The sequence below is a fragment of the Mercurialis annua genome, linkage group LG1-X, assembly GCF_937616625.2.
Source record: "Mercurialis annua linkage group LG1-X, ddMerAnnu1.2, whole genome shotgun sequence".
Taxonomy (NCBI): Eukaryota; Viridiplantae; Streptophyta; class Magnoliopsida; order Malpighiales; family Euphorbiaceae; genus Mercurialis; species Mercurialis annua.
In genome coordinates, this window is record NC_065570.1 from 70,008,441 (window position 1) to 70,030,438 (window position 21,998).

At 31.3% G+C, this 21,998-nt stretch overlaps 3 protein-coding genes and 1 long non-coding RNA gene across 4 annotated transcripts; 2 read left to right on the forward strand and 2 right to left on the reverse strand.

Annotated features, from left to right (window-relative positions):
• The first annotated feature begins 6,070 nt into the window (after positions 1–6,070).
• Positions 6,071–10,086, forward strand: LOC126683247 (transcription factor VIP1). Its single transcript, XM_050379098.2, has 4 exons — positions 6,071–6,855; positions 6,956–7,088; positions 9,227–9,311; positions 9,511–10,086. The coding sequence occupies exons 1-4, from the start codon at positions 6,248–6,250 to the stop codon at positions 9,765–9,767; spliced, it is 1,083 nt and encodes a 360-aa protein (XP_050235055.1). The 5' UTR covers positions 6,071–6,247; the 3' UTR covers positions 9,768–10,086.
• A 1,660-nt stretch (positions 10,087–11,746) lies between these two features.
• LOC126683264 (uncharacterized) lies at positions 11,747–13,524 on the reverse strand. The gene is made up of 3 exons (XR_007641665.2): positions 13,402–13,524; positions 12,624–12,726; positions 11,747–12,031 (listed from the first exon to the last, which is right to left on the reverse strand). It is a non-coding gene; the product is annotated as an uncharacterized LOC126683264 (long non-coding RNA).
• On the forward strand, positions 11,847–14,837 carry LOC126683231 (abscisic acid 8'-hydroxylase 3-like). The gene is made up of 9 exons (XM_050379083.1): positions 11,847–12,055; positions 12,276–12,594; positions 12,684–12,836; positions 13,259–13,525; positions 13,615–13,701; positions 13,793–13,871; positions 13,954–14,060; positions 14,287–14,405; positions 14,522–14,837. The coding sequence occupies exons 1-9, from the start codon at positions 11,847–11,849 to the stop codon at positions 14,610–14,612; spliced, it is 1,431 nt and encodes a 476-aa protein (XP_050235040.1). The 3' UTR covers positions 14,613–14,837.
• A 69-nt stretch (positions 14,838–14,906) lies between these two features.
• LOC126683221 (serine decarboxylase) lies at positions 14,907–18,008 on the reverse strand. Its single transcript, XM_050379072.2, has 6 exons — positions 17,911–18,008; positions 17,488–17,817; positions 16,766–16,997; positions 16,502–16,695; positions 16,281–16,417; positions 14,907–15,608 (listed from the first exon to the last, which is right to left on the reverse strand). The coding sequence occupies exons 2-6, from the start codon at positions 17,798–17,800 to the stop codon at positions 15,042–15,044; spliced, it is 1,443 nt and encodes a 480-aa protein (XP_050235029.1). The 5' UTR covers positions 17,801–17,817; positions 17,911–18,008; the 3' UTR covers positions 14,907–15,041.
• Positions 18,009–21,998: the final 3,990 nt, after the last annotated feature.

Sequence of the window (21,998 nt, forward strand, 5' to 3'; positions counted from 1 at the left end):
ACAGAAATGTCAAAAACCCCCTAAATGTCACATAATTTCTCACGATATAGTAAAATCTACATAAAATGCATCGCATAATTACTTTCTTGAAATTATTCACCAAGTTAATGCCCTGTCACCATTTAATTAAAAATAATAAAAACAATGAGAGGATAAGACATGTTTGGTAATCATACATTATTTTCTCAAGCAAAATGATTTAGATTCAAGTGAAATTTGACTTGATAATGTAACTATTTATACTTTTATGCTTGGAAAATTTAAAATAATATAACATATGAGTATTTATGAAAGAAATAGAATCCACTGCATTGCTGTTAAAATGTTAATTTATTTGAAAATTTACATAATAAAATAATTTCTCACTAATACATATTTATAAAAAAAATAATTCAATTCAATTTAGACAGAAACGGAGTAATAGACTATATTTTCTCCTTTTCTTTGTTTTTTTTTATATCAGTACACACATCTTTCATCCCAACTCACGTATTTCAAATTTTCATTCCATTTATATTCATAATTCCTGAATTATTATTATTTTTGAGAAACCTGAATTTTATTTTAGTTTGCACATATTTCTCAAGAAAAAATATCAGATTATCAGATTATTATAACTTGTAATAAATTAAGTACAATTTGGACTCCCTGCCGCTTTCGGATACTCTAACAACCATGTTAGAAAATTTTATTTTAAAATGAAATTATTACACTCGTATCTAGATTAAATTGTATTTACTTTATAAATTTATCATATGTAATCTAAATCATTTATAAGGTGTGTTGCATATGATATTATATGTTATAAGAAAAAGATGAATAATATTTAAGTTACAGCTTATATTAACAAGAATTATTTTATTAAATTTAATTAATACAATGGTACTATTATATATAAAGAAATTTAAAAAAATAATTCAAGTAAAAAAGTATTAAAGTTAAATAAATTAAATTATCTTTACTAATAAATATTGTTTATTAAATCTACCTTATGCCATTTACAATAATTTTTAAACTCATAAATCAATCAACATCATAATTTTATTTCAAATTTTAATCGAATATTTTTCTTATAAAAAGTTGAATTTATAGATTAATATGAGTTTATTAGTAAATCACATTTATATTTTTTTAAATATCTATTTTATAATTTTAAAAGATTCCATAAGTTAGCTTCAGGGTGAAGCTAAAAATATTTAGAAACAGGGGTAATTTTACATCGTTCATAAAGGTAAATAATATATAATTAATATTAATTAATATAGAATTAATGTTATAAATATTCATCAACTTACATGTTTTCTCATTTTAATCACGCCGTTAAAAATCGTCATTTTCATACACGAACTATCAAATTTTCTCAAATGCATACGCTATTCAAAAATCCGGTGAAAATTGATGAGTTGACAATCATATAGTGACATATCATAACGAATCAAATAGTGATATGTCAGCAATTTTTGTTGGATATTTGAACGATATATGGATTTGAGATAAACGGCGTGATCAAAATGAGAAAACTTGTAAAATTGGTAAAAGAAAAATTAACATTACCCCATTAATTATCATGGTAGATAAAAAAAAAGTCAAAGATGGACATTATGACTAAATGTTGCTTCGCCTATTTAATTAAATTATTTCAATATCAAAACAAGTTTATGATTAGAAATGTAGTTGTTAGATTTCAAAATCAAAACACTGTAAAGATTGAAGAGTGTAGTAAGTGTGTCCCTCGGGTATAATCTTATATGAAAAATATGACCAACTTCTCGTTCTTTTCTTATTTAAATAAAAAAACAAAGTAAATATTTTTCATGAATACCCATTTTACACAAAAAAACAAAGGAAAAAACTACTCCCTCCGTCCCAATAGAGTTGTCCACTTTGCCTTTATCACACAGTTTAAGAAAAGCAATTATTGTTTATGGATTTTGTAAAATTTACCTTACTTTTCTTGTCATACCCCTATTTAATATGGGGTCCACTTACAATTTACTCATTAGTAGATTTTTAATAGGGGTAATATAGAAATATTAAGTGTAAAAGTTAATTATTTTTTGAAAGTGGACAAGAGTTTTGGGACAAATTTTTTTCTCAAAGTGGACAACTCTATTGGGACGGAGGGAGTATCATTTTTGACCCACAAAATGTCTCAACAAAACAAAAGTGTAGTTGGTGTTGGGATATTTGATTTCATTTGATATAGTTGGACTTTTTCGTGTGCAATTACATGCATCAACAGATATATATATATATATATATATATATATATATATATATATATATATATATATATATATGTCTTAACTTTTCAATATCCAACATTTAGTAGTTCTGTTTCTTTTGATTGCATTTAGTTTTAATAAAAATTAATTTAGATTACTTTAAGATGCATATGTTTGTTTGTTGTAAAATTATAATATAAGTACTTTTAAAAAAAATAGAAAAAGATAATCATATTTTTGTACAATTTATCACTGAAAAAACACATACTATAAATAGTTTCATGGATCTTTGATTAAAAAAAAGGAAAAATTAGGAGCGGGCATTACAAACAAATAACTCTATTAAGTTAATTATAGCTGCTTTTGTAAATAAATTTTTCAACTTTAGTTTTGTTCAGTTGACTCATTTAATTTTGTTGTCATAATTTTTAATTTATTATGAAAAAATTAAATGCAAATTATACAACTAAACAATTGGAATTGACTGTAAAAATATTAGTTTATAAAATTTAATTATCTAATAAATTCAAATAAGTTAATTTCCCAATTTTATGATGATAAAATTTAAAAAATATTCATTTAAAAAAGTATTACATGACAAATTCAATGGTTGTAATATAATTTGGCACTTTATTTTCATCTATCAAGAAGTTGAATATAATAAAAATAAATTGGAGGATCCAATCGAAACAAAGTTGAAGTTTATTTAAAAAAGAATAATACTCCCTCTGTTCTATTTAAGAGCGGATATTTCATGTGTCTCATCTAAAAAGATATGTGACAATGTATATAAACATTTATTTTTATCTATTTAGTTATTTCAGTATGCATTAATATGCAATTCAATTTACAATACATTTAAAATATTATTAGGTGAGATTACATTAATTAATTAATAAAGATAAATATGATAAAATAAAATATTACCTTATTTTATTAATTTTGATACAAAATTCATTTGTCTTTTCTTAAATGGTAATTTTTTTATTTATCAGACCTTTTTTTTTTGACAATTGTGGTACAGGCTCATGTCATCTGTTAGTCATGGATTGGCGAATAACAAAATTAAATTTTAGGAATTCAATTAAATAAAATAAGTTGGAGTACTCCATTGTAAAAGAAGTAAAAGTTCAGGAACCAGTTATTATACCTATCCATAATGGAGTACACTCTTGATTAAGAACTGATACTATAAATTTTACTCCGTCGGTGATTTTTATAAGGTAAAGAACAGCAAATCACAACAATAATAATAACACGCGCTTATTATGACCACGTGGTCAACACGGTCGAATCGTATTTGTCCACATGTGGAAACGCCACATGGTAGTTGGTCGTTTTCTTGAGTTGGGCCCCAACCTAACCTGTCCACCGGCACCGCTTTCGGCGGCTAGGCCCTTGTAATTTTCGTATTATATTATCGCCCTGCTTTATCAATACTTCTTTTCATTTGCACCCTTAAGTAATAAGTACAGTCAATGATCGATCTATGTTCTTAAAAGTTTAAAGCATACTCATTTGATTAACATCAAAGTTCGTCCGCACCTATTTATCTTTTTAATTATTATTTATATCAATTACTTAACATTTTTTATAATTAAATCAACTTATTATAAAATTCTAAAATGAAGTAATGAAGATCGGTTTTTAGATATTTAGAAATTAATATCTCAACAAATATTTAAATAATTAAAATTTATTATTAGCTTACAAATGAATATCATAAATTTTTATCAATTTATTTTAATTAGACAAATTATTTTTTATGAATTATTTTTTTTCTTAGTTTAGTTATTTTTAACCATAAGACATATTGTATTGAAAACAACTTGAAATACAGTATATTAAATCAAATAATTACAAATTCTAAAATTATCTACTCGGAGGTAAATAAAATAAATGAACAGAAAATTGAGGAAGAAAGTTCAGCAATACATAATATTTTAAAAAAATTCGTTGTTACTGAATTTATGATATACAATTTTCAGCCTTTTAACTTCCGTCTTCAAGATATACTATGAATTTTGCATACAAAAATGACCAAATTTTATAATAAAATTTATACATATACTAATAAAATATATTTAATTGATATAAATAAATTATATTTTAGTTGCTCAACTTATTTCAGTTCAATTATAACTAAAAATATAAAAGAAACGCATGATTTATATGATTTAGATTCATTTGTATTTATTGAATTATTAAAACATAATAATAAATTAAACTTTAATATCTATTTATAACAAAAACTCTATCTAATTTATAATTGATTAGGCTTAAATGCACAAAAAAAAATCACCAACTTTCGCGTGTTTTTGGTATTTGACACGAACTTTTTATTTTGGCATATAAATACACGAGCTATCAATTTTTTGTATGGGCTTAATCACCAAAAAAACTCCGACCTTTTAGCCCCTTTTTATTGGCACCCTGACGTTGCAATTTTGTCTATATCACCCTAATTCACACCTTTCATTTCCAATTCCGCCCTAAAAAGCTAAATTGACCTTTTTCACTAGAAAAATGCCAATTTGGTCCTTCATTTTTAATTTATTTTCTAAAAAATATTTAGTATACTAAAAGTGAAAGATCAAATTGACATTTTTAACTAAAAGTGAAGGATCAGATTGGCATTTTTTCTAGTGAGAAGGGGCCAATTTAGTTTTTTAGGGTGGAATTGGAAACGAAAAGGTGCGAATTAGGGTGATATAGACAAAATTGCAACATCAGAGTTCAAGTGAAAAGGGGCTAAAAGGTCGGGGTTTTTTTGGTGATTCAACTTTTTTTTTGTATATATGACCAAGTTTCCGTTTTTGGTGAAAAACAGTGCCGTTTTGGGTATATAACGTTGCCGTTTTAGGTCAAAAACGGTGCCGCTTTATGTCAAAAACGGTGCCCGTGTTATATATACAAAAAATTGATAGTTTGTGTATCTATATGCCAAAACTAAAAATTCGTGTCAAATACTAAAAATACAAGAAAGTTGGTGATTTTTAGTGCAATTAAGCCAATTGATTATAAATAAAGTATGATGATCTAATTATATAAATTGAACTAATATAAAAAAATTGGCGAGTTACATTATGAGCCACATGATATCACATAATGCGAAACTAGTCTTAATAAAGTATCCAAATCTATTTTTTTTTAAAGTATCTAAATCTATTTTAAAAAAATTACACCAATTTAAATTTAATTTAGTTTGAATTTTCGATAACAGAATATTGGATTAACCTTTTTTTAAGGTCCCTTAATTTTACATCTTTAATCTATCTGGTCTCTAAACTTCCATTTGGTCGTATTAGATTCTTGAATTTTATGTTTTTAGTTCATTTGTTCCCTGAACTTATATTTGATCTTTGAACTTACAATTTTTAATTTATATAACATTCATCCGTTTAAGGATCGAAGAAAGCAGAAAAATCAAAGTTTAAGGACTAAATAAGACAAAATGGAAGTTCAGGAAACAGATAAACTAAAAACATAAAGTTCAGGGACCAGATAAGTGCAAATAAAAGTTCAAAAACCAGATAAACTAAAAACATAAAGTTCAAGGACTTTATGATGAGTTAATCCTAGAATATATTATTTAAGAGATCTATATAAATCAAATTGTTGGTATCCTAAAAATTATTTATATATATTTAAATTTGAGATATATATTAATTTATTTAATTAGAAATTGAGAAATAATAATATTATGTTATGTAGTAATATTAGTTTTTTTTTTATCAAAGGCTAAATGTAGTAATATTAGTTATAAAATGTATAATAAGTAAGTAGATAAAAAAATTAGTTCAACAAAACTTTCTATATTTATAGTTTAACAACAACAAATAAAAATTGGTTGTAACCATACCCCCACACTACACTAATTAATCCAAAAATCAGAAAGACAAGTGTTGTTCGGTTTCAGTTGGTACGAACTTTTTTTTTATCTATAACCCCAATCATTAAAACCACTACCCGCCATCACCGCCCCTCCAACCACCACCTCGACAGCGGCGCAACCCCAAAGAATGGACCCTTCAAGACAGCCGATGATGATGGCGATGAATATGAATAGTAATTACATGGATATAGAGCAGATGCCCGACACTCCACAGCGTGGGTCCCACCACCGGAGGGCCCATTCCGACACCTCTTTCCGCTTCGACGACCTCCTCCTTTTCGACCCGTCTGATCTCGACCTTTCCGCTCTCGACCTCCCCACTCCGACTCCGTCTCCCGGCGGAGGCGGCGGAAGAGTAGCTCCCGTGCCCGTGGATTCCGGGTCTGTTTCTGATGATTCAGCGGCGTCTCATAGTCAAAGTCAAAGCAGTGGGGCCAGTTTAAAGCCGAGACCCATTAATCATCTCCGAAGCTTGTCTGTGGATTCGGATTTTTTTGATGGGTTAGGGCTTACTAGTAACGGTGGTGGAGATGAAAAGTTTGGCGGGAAAAGAGCGGCGGCGGCGGTGGCGACGCCATCTGCGGTGAATCGTCATCGGCATAGTTTATCGATGGACGGGTCGAGTACGTCGTTGTTTGAGGTTGATTCAGTTATGGGTGATGATGGTGTTAAAAAGGCTATGGCTCCTGAAAAACTTGCTGAGCTTGCTTTAATTGATCCTAGAAGAGCTAAAAGGTTTGACTTTTTTATTTGAAAGGATTTCATTTTTATTGGTTTTATTAAAGAGATGAGTGTTGAGATTATGGTTTGTTTGTGTTGTCTTGGTTTTCCGTAGAATTCTGGCTAATAGACAATCCGCGGCGAGGTCAAAGGAGCGGAAAGTTAGATACACTGGTGAATTGGAAAGGAAGGTGCAGACGCTTCAGACTGAAGCTACCACACTCTCTGCACAGGTCACTCTGTTACAGGTATGCTGCAAGTCATTATTTGGTTTTGTATGCTAATAATTTGGCATGTTGTGTGCAAATCATCGAGTGTATGTCCAATAGTTTTTTCACGGAATGTTACTATTTTTTGTTTCTGCGTTTCGTAATTGAGATAGGAATTTTGATATTTTTGCGCATTTTATTGTTTTAATGGATTAAACTTTTATGATTTAGTGAATACATGATCGTTGCTTATTTTTGAAGTTTCAATGTTTTATTGCTATAAGAAATCAATAATTGCTTTCTTCGTCTTGTTTGCTGCATCAAGGTATGCCTCACTGGCATGTGCTTATTGTGTTAAGCATTTGCTTTAGATTATGATGATTTCTCGTTTCGAAAGATTAGAAGTGAATTTCCTGCCGCATGTTTATAACTTATCTGACATTAAACCCATAGTTATTGCCTGCTAACTGACTTATACCTATTTGGTACTGAGCCTATGAAATCATGCATCACTTTTATTTTTAATTGTTTCAAGAAAAAATATATGAGCGTTAAATGTTATGTGCTTGGCTCATTGGTACCATGATTGTTAAGCCCAAATGTATGTTACATTTAACTATGTAGGCAAGGAACATAGTATGCATCTGTACATAATAGGTCGGACAGGACTGAATCCTTATCCACGCTTATGGTTCTCTTTTATGTGGCTAATGCGCTACGCGTTGTACGCATCAAGGCTCATGCAATTAAACAGCTTCTCTTATCATTTGACTGCTGTATTAAGGCAGTCAATTTTATTATTTGTGCATATACAAATTTTGATGATTGTTTATGCAGTAGTACATTGCTATATGAAATATTTGCATTCAGCTTAATTAAAAGCTTGAGTAGTTTTGCATGACCTCCTTGCAATATCTTTTGTTTTCCTGTTTAAAGTGAATTGATACAATGTGTTGGTTTGTAGACATGATAGTGCTGAACCCTTCTGTTTTTTTTTCTTTTTTCCGTTCACTTTGTTAGAGGATACGATTGGGAATTCTAATGTGTTAATTACCTACTTCATTTAAAATAAAGAATTACGATAATCAATCATTTCAAAATTATAGCCAACTTTTCCCCAGACTATCAACTGCTTGTTTCTCTAGCTTTTTGCGCACTTTTATAATGCTCATCCTCTCATATTGAAAATCTACATACAAGCATCCGGCCATCAACTGCATAGGTTGCATTACTCCATTCCCTTGTTCACAAACTATACCAGAGTCTAGAAGCTCTTAGGCCTTAGCTCGACACAGACATCCAAAAGTTTTGCTAGCAGGCTATTTGGAACTTTCTTCTGTGTTTGATTCTGGAATTAAATCAACTTACTAGTTACTAGAGCTGCCCAAAATTTAGGAATGGAGTTGGATCATACTGTAGAATTGTATTTTAGCCATTCGTAATTTATAAACTGGAACTCAGAAGCAATAACGAAGACTCTATCTAGGTTAACTGGTGGATTCTTCTGCATGTAATAGGAGCTTGGGAGTACATCTTTGATTTTCCAGGACTTGTTAGGCTCAAGGTTAGTGGAGTTAGTTGGGGTAGAAAATTCTTAACAACGATTATTAAGCGTGGGCCTATATCAACACCAATTCAGTTTGCTGAGATGGCAATTTAATTCTGTCCAGTAGAGAAATACTGCACCTCTTTAAATCCTGCGGGAATTTCCCCTGTTAATTATAGTACTAAGAAAAGACAGGTTTACCGTAGCCTGAAATTTTGCTTCATCCTTAGAAGTGCTCGTGTAATATATTCTGTTCATATCATTTTAATACGGAACAACTAGTTCATCTTATTTTGTTTCTCAAATATTAATTAATGCTAAATAAAACCTGTGCTTTCTTCTCAGTTTACAATTTTTATTTTGTTTTCAGTAAATTATAAAAACCATAATATAATTGAAAGAGGATATCATATCCTCAGTGCATGATTAGAAATTGAGCGTGTTTTATATTAGACCGAACCTGCCAGTGTCCTGGATAACACCCCATTTTTAATTTTATGTGATTTGTTTTGTATTGCTGTTGGCTTCATATTATAAGGGTTCCATCTCTTAATAATTTTTCTTTTATTTAATAAGCGGAAGGATCTTATACAATATTTCTCTTATTGGAACTATTCTTCCATTGATGCAGAGAGACACTACTGGGTTAAGCACCGAAAACAAGGAACTGAAACTGCGACTACAGGCTATGGAGCAACAAGCGCATCTTCGAGATGGTATGCATGTAAAAACATATATTTTGGTCATTTTCATAGGAAACATCTTGCAACAATTCATTTTAGGTTATCGCATTTTCCTAATTTCTGGAGATTTACAAGTACCAAAAGGCATCTGAACTACTCTCTTTTTCGGAATATTTATCGAGTATAAACAGTCTCCCTTCACTTTCATACATGTTCTTTCTGTGAGTTGCAGCTCTGAATGAAGCTTTACGAGAGGAGGTGCAGCGGCTTAAGATAGCAACGGGCCAAATTCCAGCCGCCAACGGAAATCCTTTCAGTCGAGGTTTGACTCCACAATATTCCTCCCATCAGGCTCCCTTGCATCACTTTGGCAGCTCCCAAGCCCAACAACACCAACAACCACAGCACATTCCTCAGCCATCCACAAACAATCAGACTCCCAACGGGCAGTCCTGCCCCGGCTTTGCAAACTTCAGCCAGAGGGTTTAGTGTCTCCGGGGAAACTCGAGTCTGGAAATGTGAAGTTGCAAAATTAGAGGCTAGCATCTTGTATATGTAAGCATTGTATATATGTTGCAGGCCAATGTTATGGATGTTGTTACTCAAAGCTTTCTCTGTTTATTTTTAGGACACATTGATTATACATACTGAAAAAGAAATTAGATATGTGAAATAATGGAGGGTTGTAATCTATTCTTATGTAGAAAGGTTAGTTTTTAAAGTTTAATAATAGTACATGACATGTATTTCCTGCGGTAAAACAGTTTACACGAAATGACATGATTGACTACTGTATTTCTAAGGATAATTTAGTTTTATTTTCGTCAAGTTTAAATATCATGGTGTAAGCTGCTTACATATATGAAAAACAAAATTATTTTTAATCTATATTACTCCTCTATTTAAATAGAGTTGTGACAGTTGTCCACTTTATTTTTTTGTTCACTTTTAATAAAAATAACAATTTCTAAAGTTAATTCTCATATATTATTTCTATTTAAAATTTATTAATTAGTAATATTTATTGCTATCTTTAAGCAAATGAATTTTTTTGTGACTATTAAATATGGATATATAGAAAAAGTAAAAAAAAAAAAACTTATAAAAATTCATAGTAATAATTGTATTTTCTTAAAACATGTGATGGTATAAAAGGGGATAACTCTATTGCAACGGAGAAAGTACATATTACGATTATATGGTATCATTATTAACATCATGTTGAGTATGACATCAGTGACTCTTAATGTAACATCATGTATTTTTTTTGTAAAAAAAATAACTTTATTAAAGCAAATTACTATGACATCCCTCGCGTCTGACATGATTCACACTTCAATCTCTCCTATCTAAAAATCAAATGATATGGCCTCTCGTTTTTGTTTCTGTCAACGATTTAGTCCTTCCGTCCACTTTCGGTGTTAGTCAACAAAACTATATGATTCCCCACTTTTGTTTTTCTCAACGATTTCGCCCCACTTTTATTTTTGTCAACGATTTTATCTCTTATATTTGAAAATTAATTTACTACTAAATTCTTTAACTTCGATGACTAATACCAAAAATGAATAGAGAGACTGAACTGTTGACGAAAATAAAAATGAAAGGTCATGCCGTTAATTTTCAAATAGAAGGGATTAAAGTATGAATTCTGTCAAATGTATAGTTTGCTCATTTTATTATCTATGCAAACATCACTTTTTTGTCGCATCGTCTAATTGGCCTATGATTTCTGATGTGGCTTGCTGGGCCTTTTAGGGTTGTCGCAACAGAGAGGTTTTGGACGATAGAAGCGAACCCGCCATATATATAATATTCAAAGACTTTATCGGTTTAGGAAAGACAAGAAGTTGGAACTAGTTGCAGGGCACCTTGGTAAGTGAGAGTATCAGCTTATTGGTGCTATGAGAGGCAGATTTAGTGAATTGGGTCGCCAAATTTGGATAAGTGTTTGGCTTTGATCAGGCTGAACTTTGGGGAGAGATATGCGTGGGTGCTGAAGGTGTTTAGCATATAGTGATTGGTTTTTTCCCCCAGAAACTGTATGTGCTGAGTTTTATAACTCATTATTATCAATTAAAAAATACGAAAAATAGAGCAAAAATGAACTGCAAAAGCATCCGACTTTTTTCAGGGGTAATCTTGTTTCTTGATAATATAAGACAATGATAAACTTTCTTGATTCTATTCTTCCAAGGACGGCAAGCAACTGCGAAAGGATCCGAACAGTATGTTTTATTCTTCTTGTTTCAATGCATAACAATGATAAGCAGCTCCCTCCTTAGATACAGTAGACTGTACAATTAAATTTCAGCTAATGGCCAAAACCATCATTAACTTTCCCTTAAAAATAAAATAGCAAAAACGACGTTAAAAACATTGTACAGGCCAGCCGCTGTAGGATACTTACTATGATTTTGCCATTAATTTTAGTATGAGACAGAAAAGAAGACGGACAACATTGAATATGCCGAGAATTCATAGGTTATTTCTTTTAATTTAATCACTATATAAATATAGCTCCTGACATATGATTAGAGTTACCTCAACATTCAGTATCTAGCAGAAATGGAGCTTGGGATATTAATGATCTTAATCCTCATAACCATACTTGTGCTCTCAACTTTCTTCTTGCTTCATTTATGGATATCACCAAAAGCCATGGAAGATATCCCTGGAAGCTTGGGTTGGCCAATTGTCGGCGAAAGCTTCGACTTCCTGTCTGAATTCTCCAGTCCTTCTGGTATATTTAGCTTCATGCAAAAGAGACAGCAAAGGTACAGAATTTATCACATTCACAATCCAATAAGACTAAAACTATATGATGATTTTAATGTTGCTAAACCAAAATGGAAAATAGCGAAACAACATTTTCTATGAAGTACGTGAATATATTATAAATATGAAGTTTCGGAAGCATTTCCGAAAATGAAAAACAAAAACTTCCGTAAAACATATATTGCTACTAAAACTATATGATGATTTCATCTTACTCAGGTATGGAAAGGTTTTCAAATCTTTTGTGCTAGGGAGGTTCAGTGTCTTCATGACTGGAAGAGAAGCCAGCAAAATATTGCTGACAGGAAAAGATGGAATGGTGAGCCTGAACCTCTTTTATACAGGACAACAGGTTCTGGGTCCAACAAGTTTGCTCCAAACTACTGGAGAAGCGCATAAAAGGCTTCGACGACTGATCGGAGAGCCCTTATCGGTCGATGGGCTAAAAAAATATTTTCAGTTCATCAACAATTTGGCAGTTGAAACATTAGATCAATGGTCTGGGCGGCAAATTTTTGTCCTTGAAGAAGCTTCTACAGTTAAGTCTTAGTAATAAAATCAACATACCTGAATTCCGCATTTCTGTGCTGGCTTTAAAGATGTAGGTGAATCTTTTGCCTTTTGCAGTTCACTCTAAAAGTAATTGGTAACATGATCATGAGCCTGGAACCTACAGGAGAAGAGCAGGAAAAATTTCGGTCAAATTTTAAAATCATTTCTTCATCATTTGCATCCTTACCGTTCAAGATTCCTGGAACAGCCTTTCATAATGGTATCAAGGTATCACTTCTTACAGAAAAAAAATGCCACGAAACTGCTTTTGTCAAACATATATTTTGAGAAAAACATCATTTCATCCATTTATTTGAAACAGCAATTTTCAGAACTCAAAATTAATTATTTTTGGAAATGCCTTTTTTCAATCCAAATCACACTTTTAAATCTATGTTATTTGTCTAAATATAGTATGCTATATTGCACAAAAACTTCTTGAGTCCTATGTTTTAGTTTCGGCTTTTAATTTCCATTTATAGTAACACTTCGAAAACTTCAAAACTACATATATTTATAGCCTATTTTTTGTAAGAAAGAAAAATCATTGTATCACCATATTCTATTTTGGGAGCTTCAGTTTCCATTTCAATGCTATATAGATGTTGTGTCAAGAAAATTGACTCCGATATAAAAAATTCTATCTTCAGGCTAGGGACAGGATGTATGCTATGCTAGATGCAACTATAGCAAGGAAGAGAAGTGGCAAGAGCATCCAACAAGATTTTCTAGAATCATTGTTAATTAAGCACAGTAAAGGAGGAGAAGGAAAAGATTATGAAGATAAACTTACTGACAATCAATTGAAGGATAACATATTAACTCTTCTAGTTGCAGGTCATGATACCACCACAGCTGCTCTCACTTGGCTCATCAAGTTCCTAGATGAAAATCCTCAAGTTCTCGAACAACTTCGTGTAATCACAATAACACTCGGTGTTCTGTCAGAAGAAAACTTAGTTTGTGCTGATTAACTTCATCTGAAATCTAATTTTGAACTTTGCAGGAGGAGCATATACAAATCCAAGCAAAGAGAACTGGTGAAGCAACCCTTACTTGGTCTGAAGTTAACAACATGCCGTACACAAACAGAGTGAGTATAGTGTATATGAAAGAACTATAAATATGCAATATGTTAAACTCTTTCCAGATTTGAAGTTGTTGGTATTACCATGAAAATTCAGGTAATCAGTGAAACTCTTAGAAGAGCCACCATTTTACCTTGGTTTTCAAGAAAAGCTGCACAGGACTTCGAAATTGACGGTAAGAATCACCCAGTAAAAGATGACATGTTCAGCAGAAGATGCATGTGTTGGTATTAATTCTATCTCACTCGGTATTACAGGTTATAAAATAAAGAAAGGCTGGTCAATTAACTTGGATGTTGTCTCAATCCACCATGACCCAGAAGTTTTTCCTGATCCCCAGAAGTTCAATCCCTCCAGATTTGATGTAAGGACCTTGAACATTTTTCTCAGTGGTGCACTATGTTGCACGGAATTTTGCAATCCTACATTTCGGCATTCTGTTTCTGGAAATGCTTACCGAAGCACTATCATCAAAAATTTTGTTTGACAATTTCTTGTTTCGATGTTTCTCATTTCCATGCCACATAGATAGTGCATTTCTTTTCTTTCCAAATGCAGAATAGGTAATAAAAATTTCATACCACTTTCAGGCACCCCTGAGACCTTTCAGCTTTCTTGGATTCGGAAGTGGACCTCGCATGTGCCCTGGGATCAACCTGGCTAAACTGGAAATCTGTGTCTTTATCCATCACCTGGTCACCAAGTACAAGTAAGATCAATGAATTACAGTGACTGCAATAATATTAGGAATTAATGAGCCATTTTTTAATCTAACAATCAAAACATGGAGTCTATCACACTCACATTCTCATTCCTGCATAACAGGTGGAGACCTCTGGAGAAAGACGATTCCGTCCAACCAACTTTGGTGCGGATGCCAAAAAACAAGTATCCAATTGTAGTTGAATCCCTGTAAAACCCCACGCATAGACAGAAGGGAAGAAATAATACCGGAGCACATTAACCAGAGATTTATTACCACAAGACAACAGTTTTACTGTGCACCAAGTATGATGTAATGAATCACAAAAGGAGACATGCATCTGCTTATATTAACAAAGCTATTTTTAAACGAAATGTATCAACAATGATATATGTAAATCGCTGCTAGCACAATCAATTATGATAAGTTTCTCCTAAATTCCAACTAGAACTCGAAGCAAATAGTTAATCTATCAGCCTCTATGCATAGAATTGGATAGAAGATCAATTAACATCCCAGAAAGCCTTGGAATTGAATATTGAATAATAAATAACCAAAAGTTTTCTGTTACAAGATAAAAAGGACGGCTACAACAATGACAGCTACAATACAACAATGGGAATAAATCTCACTATGATTACTTCACTTGTGGAGGGAACAAACACAATTCTCAATGCCCACATCTGATGCGATACAAGAAGGCTGAACTTGCCCATCTCGATACCAAGTTGAGCGCTTCTCAACTAATTCATTCAAGAAATCATCCAACTTCTCTACGGTAACATTGGGCATGACCACTACATGTGCAATATTCCCTTGACAAGCTAGTTGCCATCTGCGAACAAACTCCTCATCTTTTGGCCGCTCAAATACAACTGTGCTGCTGAGCTCATTCAACATAGCACTAATTCCAGCATCACGTAGTCGATCCTTCAAGTAATGAGCATTTCTGAGACATCTCTGTACCTCTTTCTGGAATCCTTTATAACCTTTTCTGTTGAGAGTGTACCAAAGAAAGATAGGAGCATGGCCGTTGCGACTGCCCATGATTGTGGCGTCCCTTGAAGCAAGATACTCGACGTTCCTTGACAGAGCATTAATGTGTTCCAGCCTTGTTAGTTGTACACCGCATGGCATTGGACAACCAACAAACTTATGGCCTGATACACTGACACTTCCTATGGGCTTTTTGAAAGAAACCTTTGGTGCCTGTTCATCACCAGAAATAATGAGCCAGATAAGTTCAATAAAGTAAAAGTCCATAAACGATGGAAATGAAAAAAAAAAGTAAGGAAAGCAACAAGCTAAACATCCCATAAAAAATAAGGCAGTGACTTCTGACTGACATAATTATGAAAATCCTCAATCATTATAAAATAATGTGCTCATTTATTTTTTATGTTCCAGCAATCATTAAGCTGGTATGACATTAAGAATTTTAAGCTATGGCCAAGTATTAGCTGCAAAGCCCACATTGTATTGAGTTGGATCAATTCCAATTATCCAGCTGCTTGATTCACTGGATATTACAAAATAATGCCTGGAAAGCAGAAACTGAAAAACTATAGTAAGCATACTAAAAAATTGAGTTCCCTAGTGGAAACGCAAATCTTGATGTTGCATATGTAGCGGGGTTTTTTTTTCTTGTTAATTTGAGAAGCTAAAACTTGTTTACGCTTCTATGGCATATTCAAACCAACAAAGAGAGCTTGGACTATGAATGTCTCCCCAAGAAAGTGGGGAAAATTCTAAATTTTCTAGAGCCAAATGGCTTCCCTGCAATGCTGTGATAAGCAGCATAGGAAGAAGGGAGCTCTCGACTTTCCTACCCTATAATCAAGCACCTTTCTAATAACAGGATTTCAAAATTTAAGCACTTACAAGTTTGACAAAAGGCATCATAAGTCCAAACAAAGCTCCATCGCAGTGAATGTAGAAACGATCTTTTGTAAATCCACAGTCTTGGAGGGTTTGTATTACAAGATCAAGGTCATCAACAGCTCCTTTGACAGTTGTGCCTGCAATAAGAATGCACCAAAATCAATGAAAAATGCACAAGGACAAAGACATGGATATCCAAATCTGCACAATCAGAAAGATACCTATATTAACATTGAGGATTGCTGGTTTGTCCTTATTAGCGAGTAGTTTAGCTTTAAAATCAGCACAGTCAATTTCACCGGAGATTAGACAGTCAATCTTCACAGATTCCATTCTATACATACGAGCTGCTTTGAAGACAGAATAATGAGATTCTCGTGATGCATACAGGATCCCATCTGGAAACACTTCCCTCCTGCATGTAACAAATTTCATTCATTTTATTCATTTCCCACATTAAGAAGAAAAAAAACAGAGTAACTCACCCAACTAGAATCCCATGAAGATTTCCTTCTGTACCACAGTTAGTAATATAACCCCAGTACTCATTTCGCTCTATCTCCCATAAACGAGCAAACCAATCCAAAACACCAACTTCAAACTGTCTTGAATGGACACCATAGTTGCTCTCAATAAATGGATCGCCAAGATTGTTAATGGAAAAATGTTGCAACTGTCCCAAAGCACCATAGTCAAAATCCAAGTTATATGGATAACCTGCAACAACAACAAAAATCTGCTAACAAAATCTCTTCTTAACCTCTATACCATCCAATTAACAAAAAACTGTTAGTAAACATCAACACCTTGTTTGGAATGTCTGGAGTAGCAAGCTTTCCATTTTATTTAGTCAATACCCATGCATGAAAACCTCATCATTGCTAAAATTTAATTCTATTTAACCTCATTTTTGCAAGAACTGAAATAAACATAGGGGAGGATCTTCCTAGGAAGAGCGTATGGTGGGCAGTTGGCCACCTTATTATTTTGAATCTTTGAAAAAAATATGAATATATCATCTAATACTATAGTTTTTCTACCTTAAAATAATAAGCACTGCCCACCTTAAAAGTTATGATTTATTTCAAACAAGACGTAATTACGAATCCTTCTGTTTCCAATATTAATTTCAGCATATACGAATCAAAATAAAATAAAATAATCCAACCTATTTTTACACAAATCAATGAAACGAAATAAAGCTTACCTAAATGATGCTTGGTGCGTTCCATTAACGTCTTTCTATACCGAGCCAAAACACCAGCCATATAAGCATCTTTATCGCCGGTGAACTCATCGTTAGCATCTGGCTCCGTTACCTCCAAACACGAGGTATGCACATTTCTCCCCAACACAATCTCTCTCTTCACTCCATTTCCCACCGTAACAACCGGTGGCAGAGGCTCCGCTTGAACAACGGCCGTCAGATCAAGTTCCTCAGTTAAGATCTCCTCCTCCGGTACCGCCTTCGTCTTTCCGTTACCGTTAGAATAAACAGGCGCTGCAGCTTGAGCTTCCATTTGATTATGTCCAGCAACTGCAGACATGAGATTAACAAGAGATTAGCAATGATAATGTGAGAGTTGAATAAAAATAAGTGTAGATCTGAAATTATTAGCAGTGTGGTTACCTTGAGGAAGAAATGGGAAGAGGAGACGGAAGCTGAAGTTTGTTGTGTATTTATAGGTCCATCAGTTTTGCTCTTTCGCTGAATCGTATGGGGAATCTGCTTTTCGTTGGTCCACCTTTTTTAATCATACCAATAAATCAGTGATGCATTTTTGGACACACGTGTATTATTGAGAATGCAAATTATCGATTTTTTTTTAAGACGCCGAGTTTTTTTTAAAACCATCCCATTTTAAAAATCTCATATTTTATCACAATGTTTTATTTTAAAAGTTTTATTTTTATTTTTAAAAAACTTTAAAATACATCAAATTTCTTTTTTTTTTTCCTTTTCTAAATCACATTGAAAAGAATTATATGAAAAATTTCATATTATTAATAAAGAATAAAAAAGAAGACACCAATTAATGTGTGTTTAGTGTTTTTCTAATTTCTATTCTTATGCATTTGTAATGTTGCCACCAAGGCACACAACAAAGGGTAAATAAAAATTTATGTTACACATTAACAGAAAGCGTAAAAAATGACTTTAATGTTATCATTAAAACGCAAAATAAACTTTAATATTGCCACCAAGGCATAAAATTGACCCTAGTGTTGTCAATAAGGCGCAAAAGTAACCTTACTGATTTTGAAGGCATAATAAAGGGCCCAATACAGACACTCTCTTTTTAAAAAAAACTCTACCTTTTCTCTAAATAACTCTCTTTATCTTAATCTTGTGAAGGATAGGAGAAGGTGATTTCCGATCTAAATCGGAAAATCATCTTCTCTCCGTCTAAGTTATTAATATCTCTACGTTTTTCTTTATATTTATGTCTTTTTAAATATAAATCTTTCTAGATTTAAAATTTTATTAAGAATTGTTGTAGTTTTTGTTAAATGTTCTTGATAATCGAAGGTGTTGTGAGGTAAAAATTTATTTTTTTAGAATTTCTTTGAAGATGAAGATCGGAAAACATGAAATTTCAACAGATCTAGCGGATTGAAGATAATTTTTGAATCTATATTGAAGATAGGACTTGAAAAGTTTTAAAAATCAAGCGATTTCAAGATTGTAGTCTCAATATTTATGTATTTGGGTAACCTTTTGATAGTTGAAAAAGCTCTATTTGGTGACTGTATCAAATAGCTCTCATCATTATTTGAGATTAGTTCTTTGAATTTATTGAGGAACTATTTTTTTATATAATTTTCATTTCATCAATGGAAGTTTTAGCCTTTAAGAAAAAAAAAACAAAGGGCCCAAAATTTAAAGATGAAATTTAACTCCATCTAACAAAAAGTCTAAGTCCCATTTTTAAAAACATTAAAATTATTTTTGTACCTTGGTGATAATATTAAAATTATTTATGCGCCTAAAAAACTATTAGGTAATTTTTACACTCCGGTGACAACATTAGGATATTTTTGTAGCTTTTCCCTTGTTTTAATGATTTTTCCATTTATTAATTAAAATAATGTATAAATAAAACTTGCCCACATATTTATAAAAAATGAAAAATGAAACTTATTTAATTCTCGTACTGTAGTAATGAAAATTACATTCTCTTGTACATGGTTATTGGTTAATGTATATTCTCATACAATTTTATTTTAAGCAAATTATTTTGATACCCTTGATATATGATATAATTTTCAGTTTTATCCTTCTATTTGAAAATACAGTATATGGTTTTTCATTATTAAATTTTAATCCTTCCGTCCATTTTTAGTGCTAGATAACTAAAAAATTAAATTTTAGCTTAGTCCGTAAATTATTTTTAACATAAATATAAATAAAAATATATTTTTTTATTAAATTTAATGGTTTCATGTAACTTATTTATATTTTTCTTAATTTAATGATTTTGGTGATGCTTCAAAGTAGAGCATAGTCCAAAAAAGCAGTTGTTGCGGATCGCTCAAGAAAATAGCAAAAATAAATAAAAAAGCTATGGATGCCTAGATTTTAAAAATGGACATAAATACCTCTGATATCAATGTATTTTGTGGAGGAGTCTGAAAGACTCATATTCAAAAAAACGACAAAAAAAATAAAAATTCTCAAAATAAAGAAAGAATTGTATAAAAAAGAGAAGACTCACCAAACATGTGGGTAGAACGACACGGAAAAAATAAGACATAAAAAAATACATAAATATGTTAAACCGAAAAAAATTCAAATCGGCTATTAATTATTAAACCGGAAAAAATAATCATTAATTTAGAATAATTTTATATATAATAATCATAGTCAATTAAAATAATATTTTTAAAAAATATACTTTTATTCTATAAGATGTTAAATGTTTTGTTTTTTTATTTCAAGGGGCCTATATGTATTTTTTTACTTTAAAGAAACGGAATTTCTAATGGCGTCAACATTGAAGTCTTTTTATACTCGCTCCGTTTTTGTTGTTGTTGTCCATTTAGGCAAAATTGTATATATCAAAATATTGCTCTTTTTGTCTTAAATTTGGAAGATAAAGATTAAAATCACCTTGAATCTTTAAATAAACAAGTATTTATAGATAAATAAAAATGGCTAAATGAACAATTAAAAAAACTGGAGGGAGTACCATTTTTATGACTGTAGGGGTCTAAGTAAAACGCAACCCACTATAAGAGTCTAAATATTCATGAGCTTCAACCACATGGGCCAATTTGGACCTTTTGTCTTAATTAAATTAAATAAAATAAAATCCAATAATTCATATGATGAGCAGGAAATGATTCAGTTTGATTGGTTCAAATTTAGAACTGGATGTCGGTCCGACCTGGAAGAAATAAAAAATAAGGAATTATGCAGATTTGACTTTGGCTGATTTAGACCGGTTTGATTGACAATTATACTTTTTTTTGATTGACAATTATATTTATCAAATGGATAAATAAATATTTTTTTAAAATTATAAAAACAATAAAAATCAAAGAAGATTTTTTAATAGATTCGTCGGACTAACTGATTACAGATTAATTTTTTAAATTGAAAATTAACAGTCCATCTTCAAAGTTTAAAGAGAAGATCACAAAAATACCACAAAAATAACTCAACATTTCACACATTGTCACCTAACTCCCTTATTTATCATTTCTACCACAAAAGCAAAAAAGTTTACAACAAACACCATTCCATTAAATAGGTGACACATGGCAAGCATAATACCATCTTAATAAAAAGGAAACACAACAACTAGCACATGTGATTTTCGTGTCAGAGCGCGTCAGCGCGCGTCATAACGCGTCAGCACGTCAGAGCGCGTCAGCGCGTCAGCACCTATAGCAAGCAAGCATCAACAAATTATAGACACAGTTTTGTAATATCATATGATACATCTCTGATACATCTCTGATACATCTCTGAGACATCATTTCAAAAAAAAAATTGATAGTAATCTATTTATTTTTTAAAAATATATACTGATTATTTATAGTATTTTATTATTTCTGTACATTTACAAATATAAAAATAATCCACAAAACTATTCAAAATAATATTTACAAAAAGTAAAAAATTAGTTTAATTAACTAACAATAAATAATTGTGTATCAATGATGTATCAAACAAATATAATATTGATATATATCGGACACGGGTCCGATGCATGAATAATATATTTTTCATGTATAAATTATGTATCGAAGATTTATCAAATATGTACTAAAAATAATTTTATTAATTATTATCGAATATATTGTTCATACATACCGAACACGGGTCTAATGCATGAATAATATATTTCTCATGTATAAATTATGTATCGAATATGTATCAAACATATATTAAAATAAATATATAATACATGTAATAAAAAATTTGATACGTCGCAAAATGTATCAAATAAGTGTAAAAAATAAGTGTAATAAAACTGTATATATCATGTATCTATTTAAATATATATATCGTGTATAAATTTAGTAAAAATGTATCTATCATGTATATATTTAAATATATTTAAAAATATATCTATCGTGTATAAATTATGTATCAGTGATGTATCTATTAAGTACATTTAAAAAATATATCTATCATGTTTAATATTTTTTTTATAAATACCACGTATAAATTATGTATCGAAAATGTATCACGTATGTATCCAAGATGCA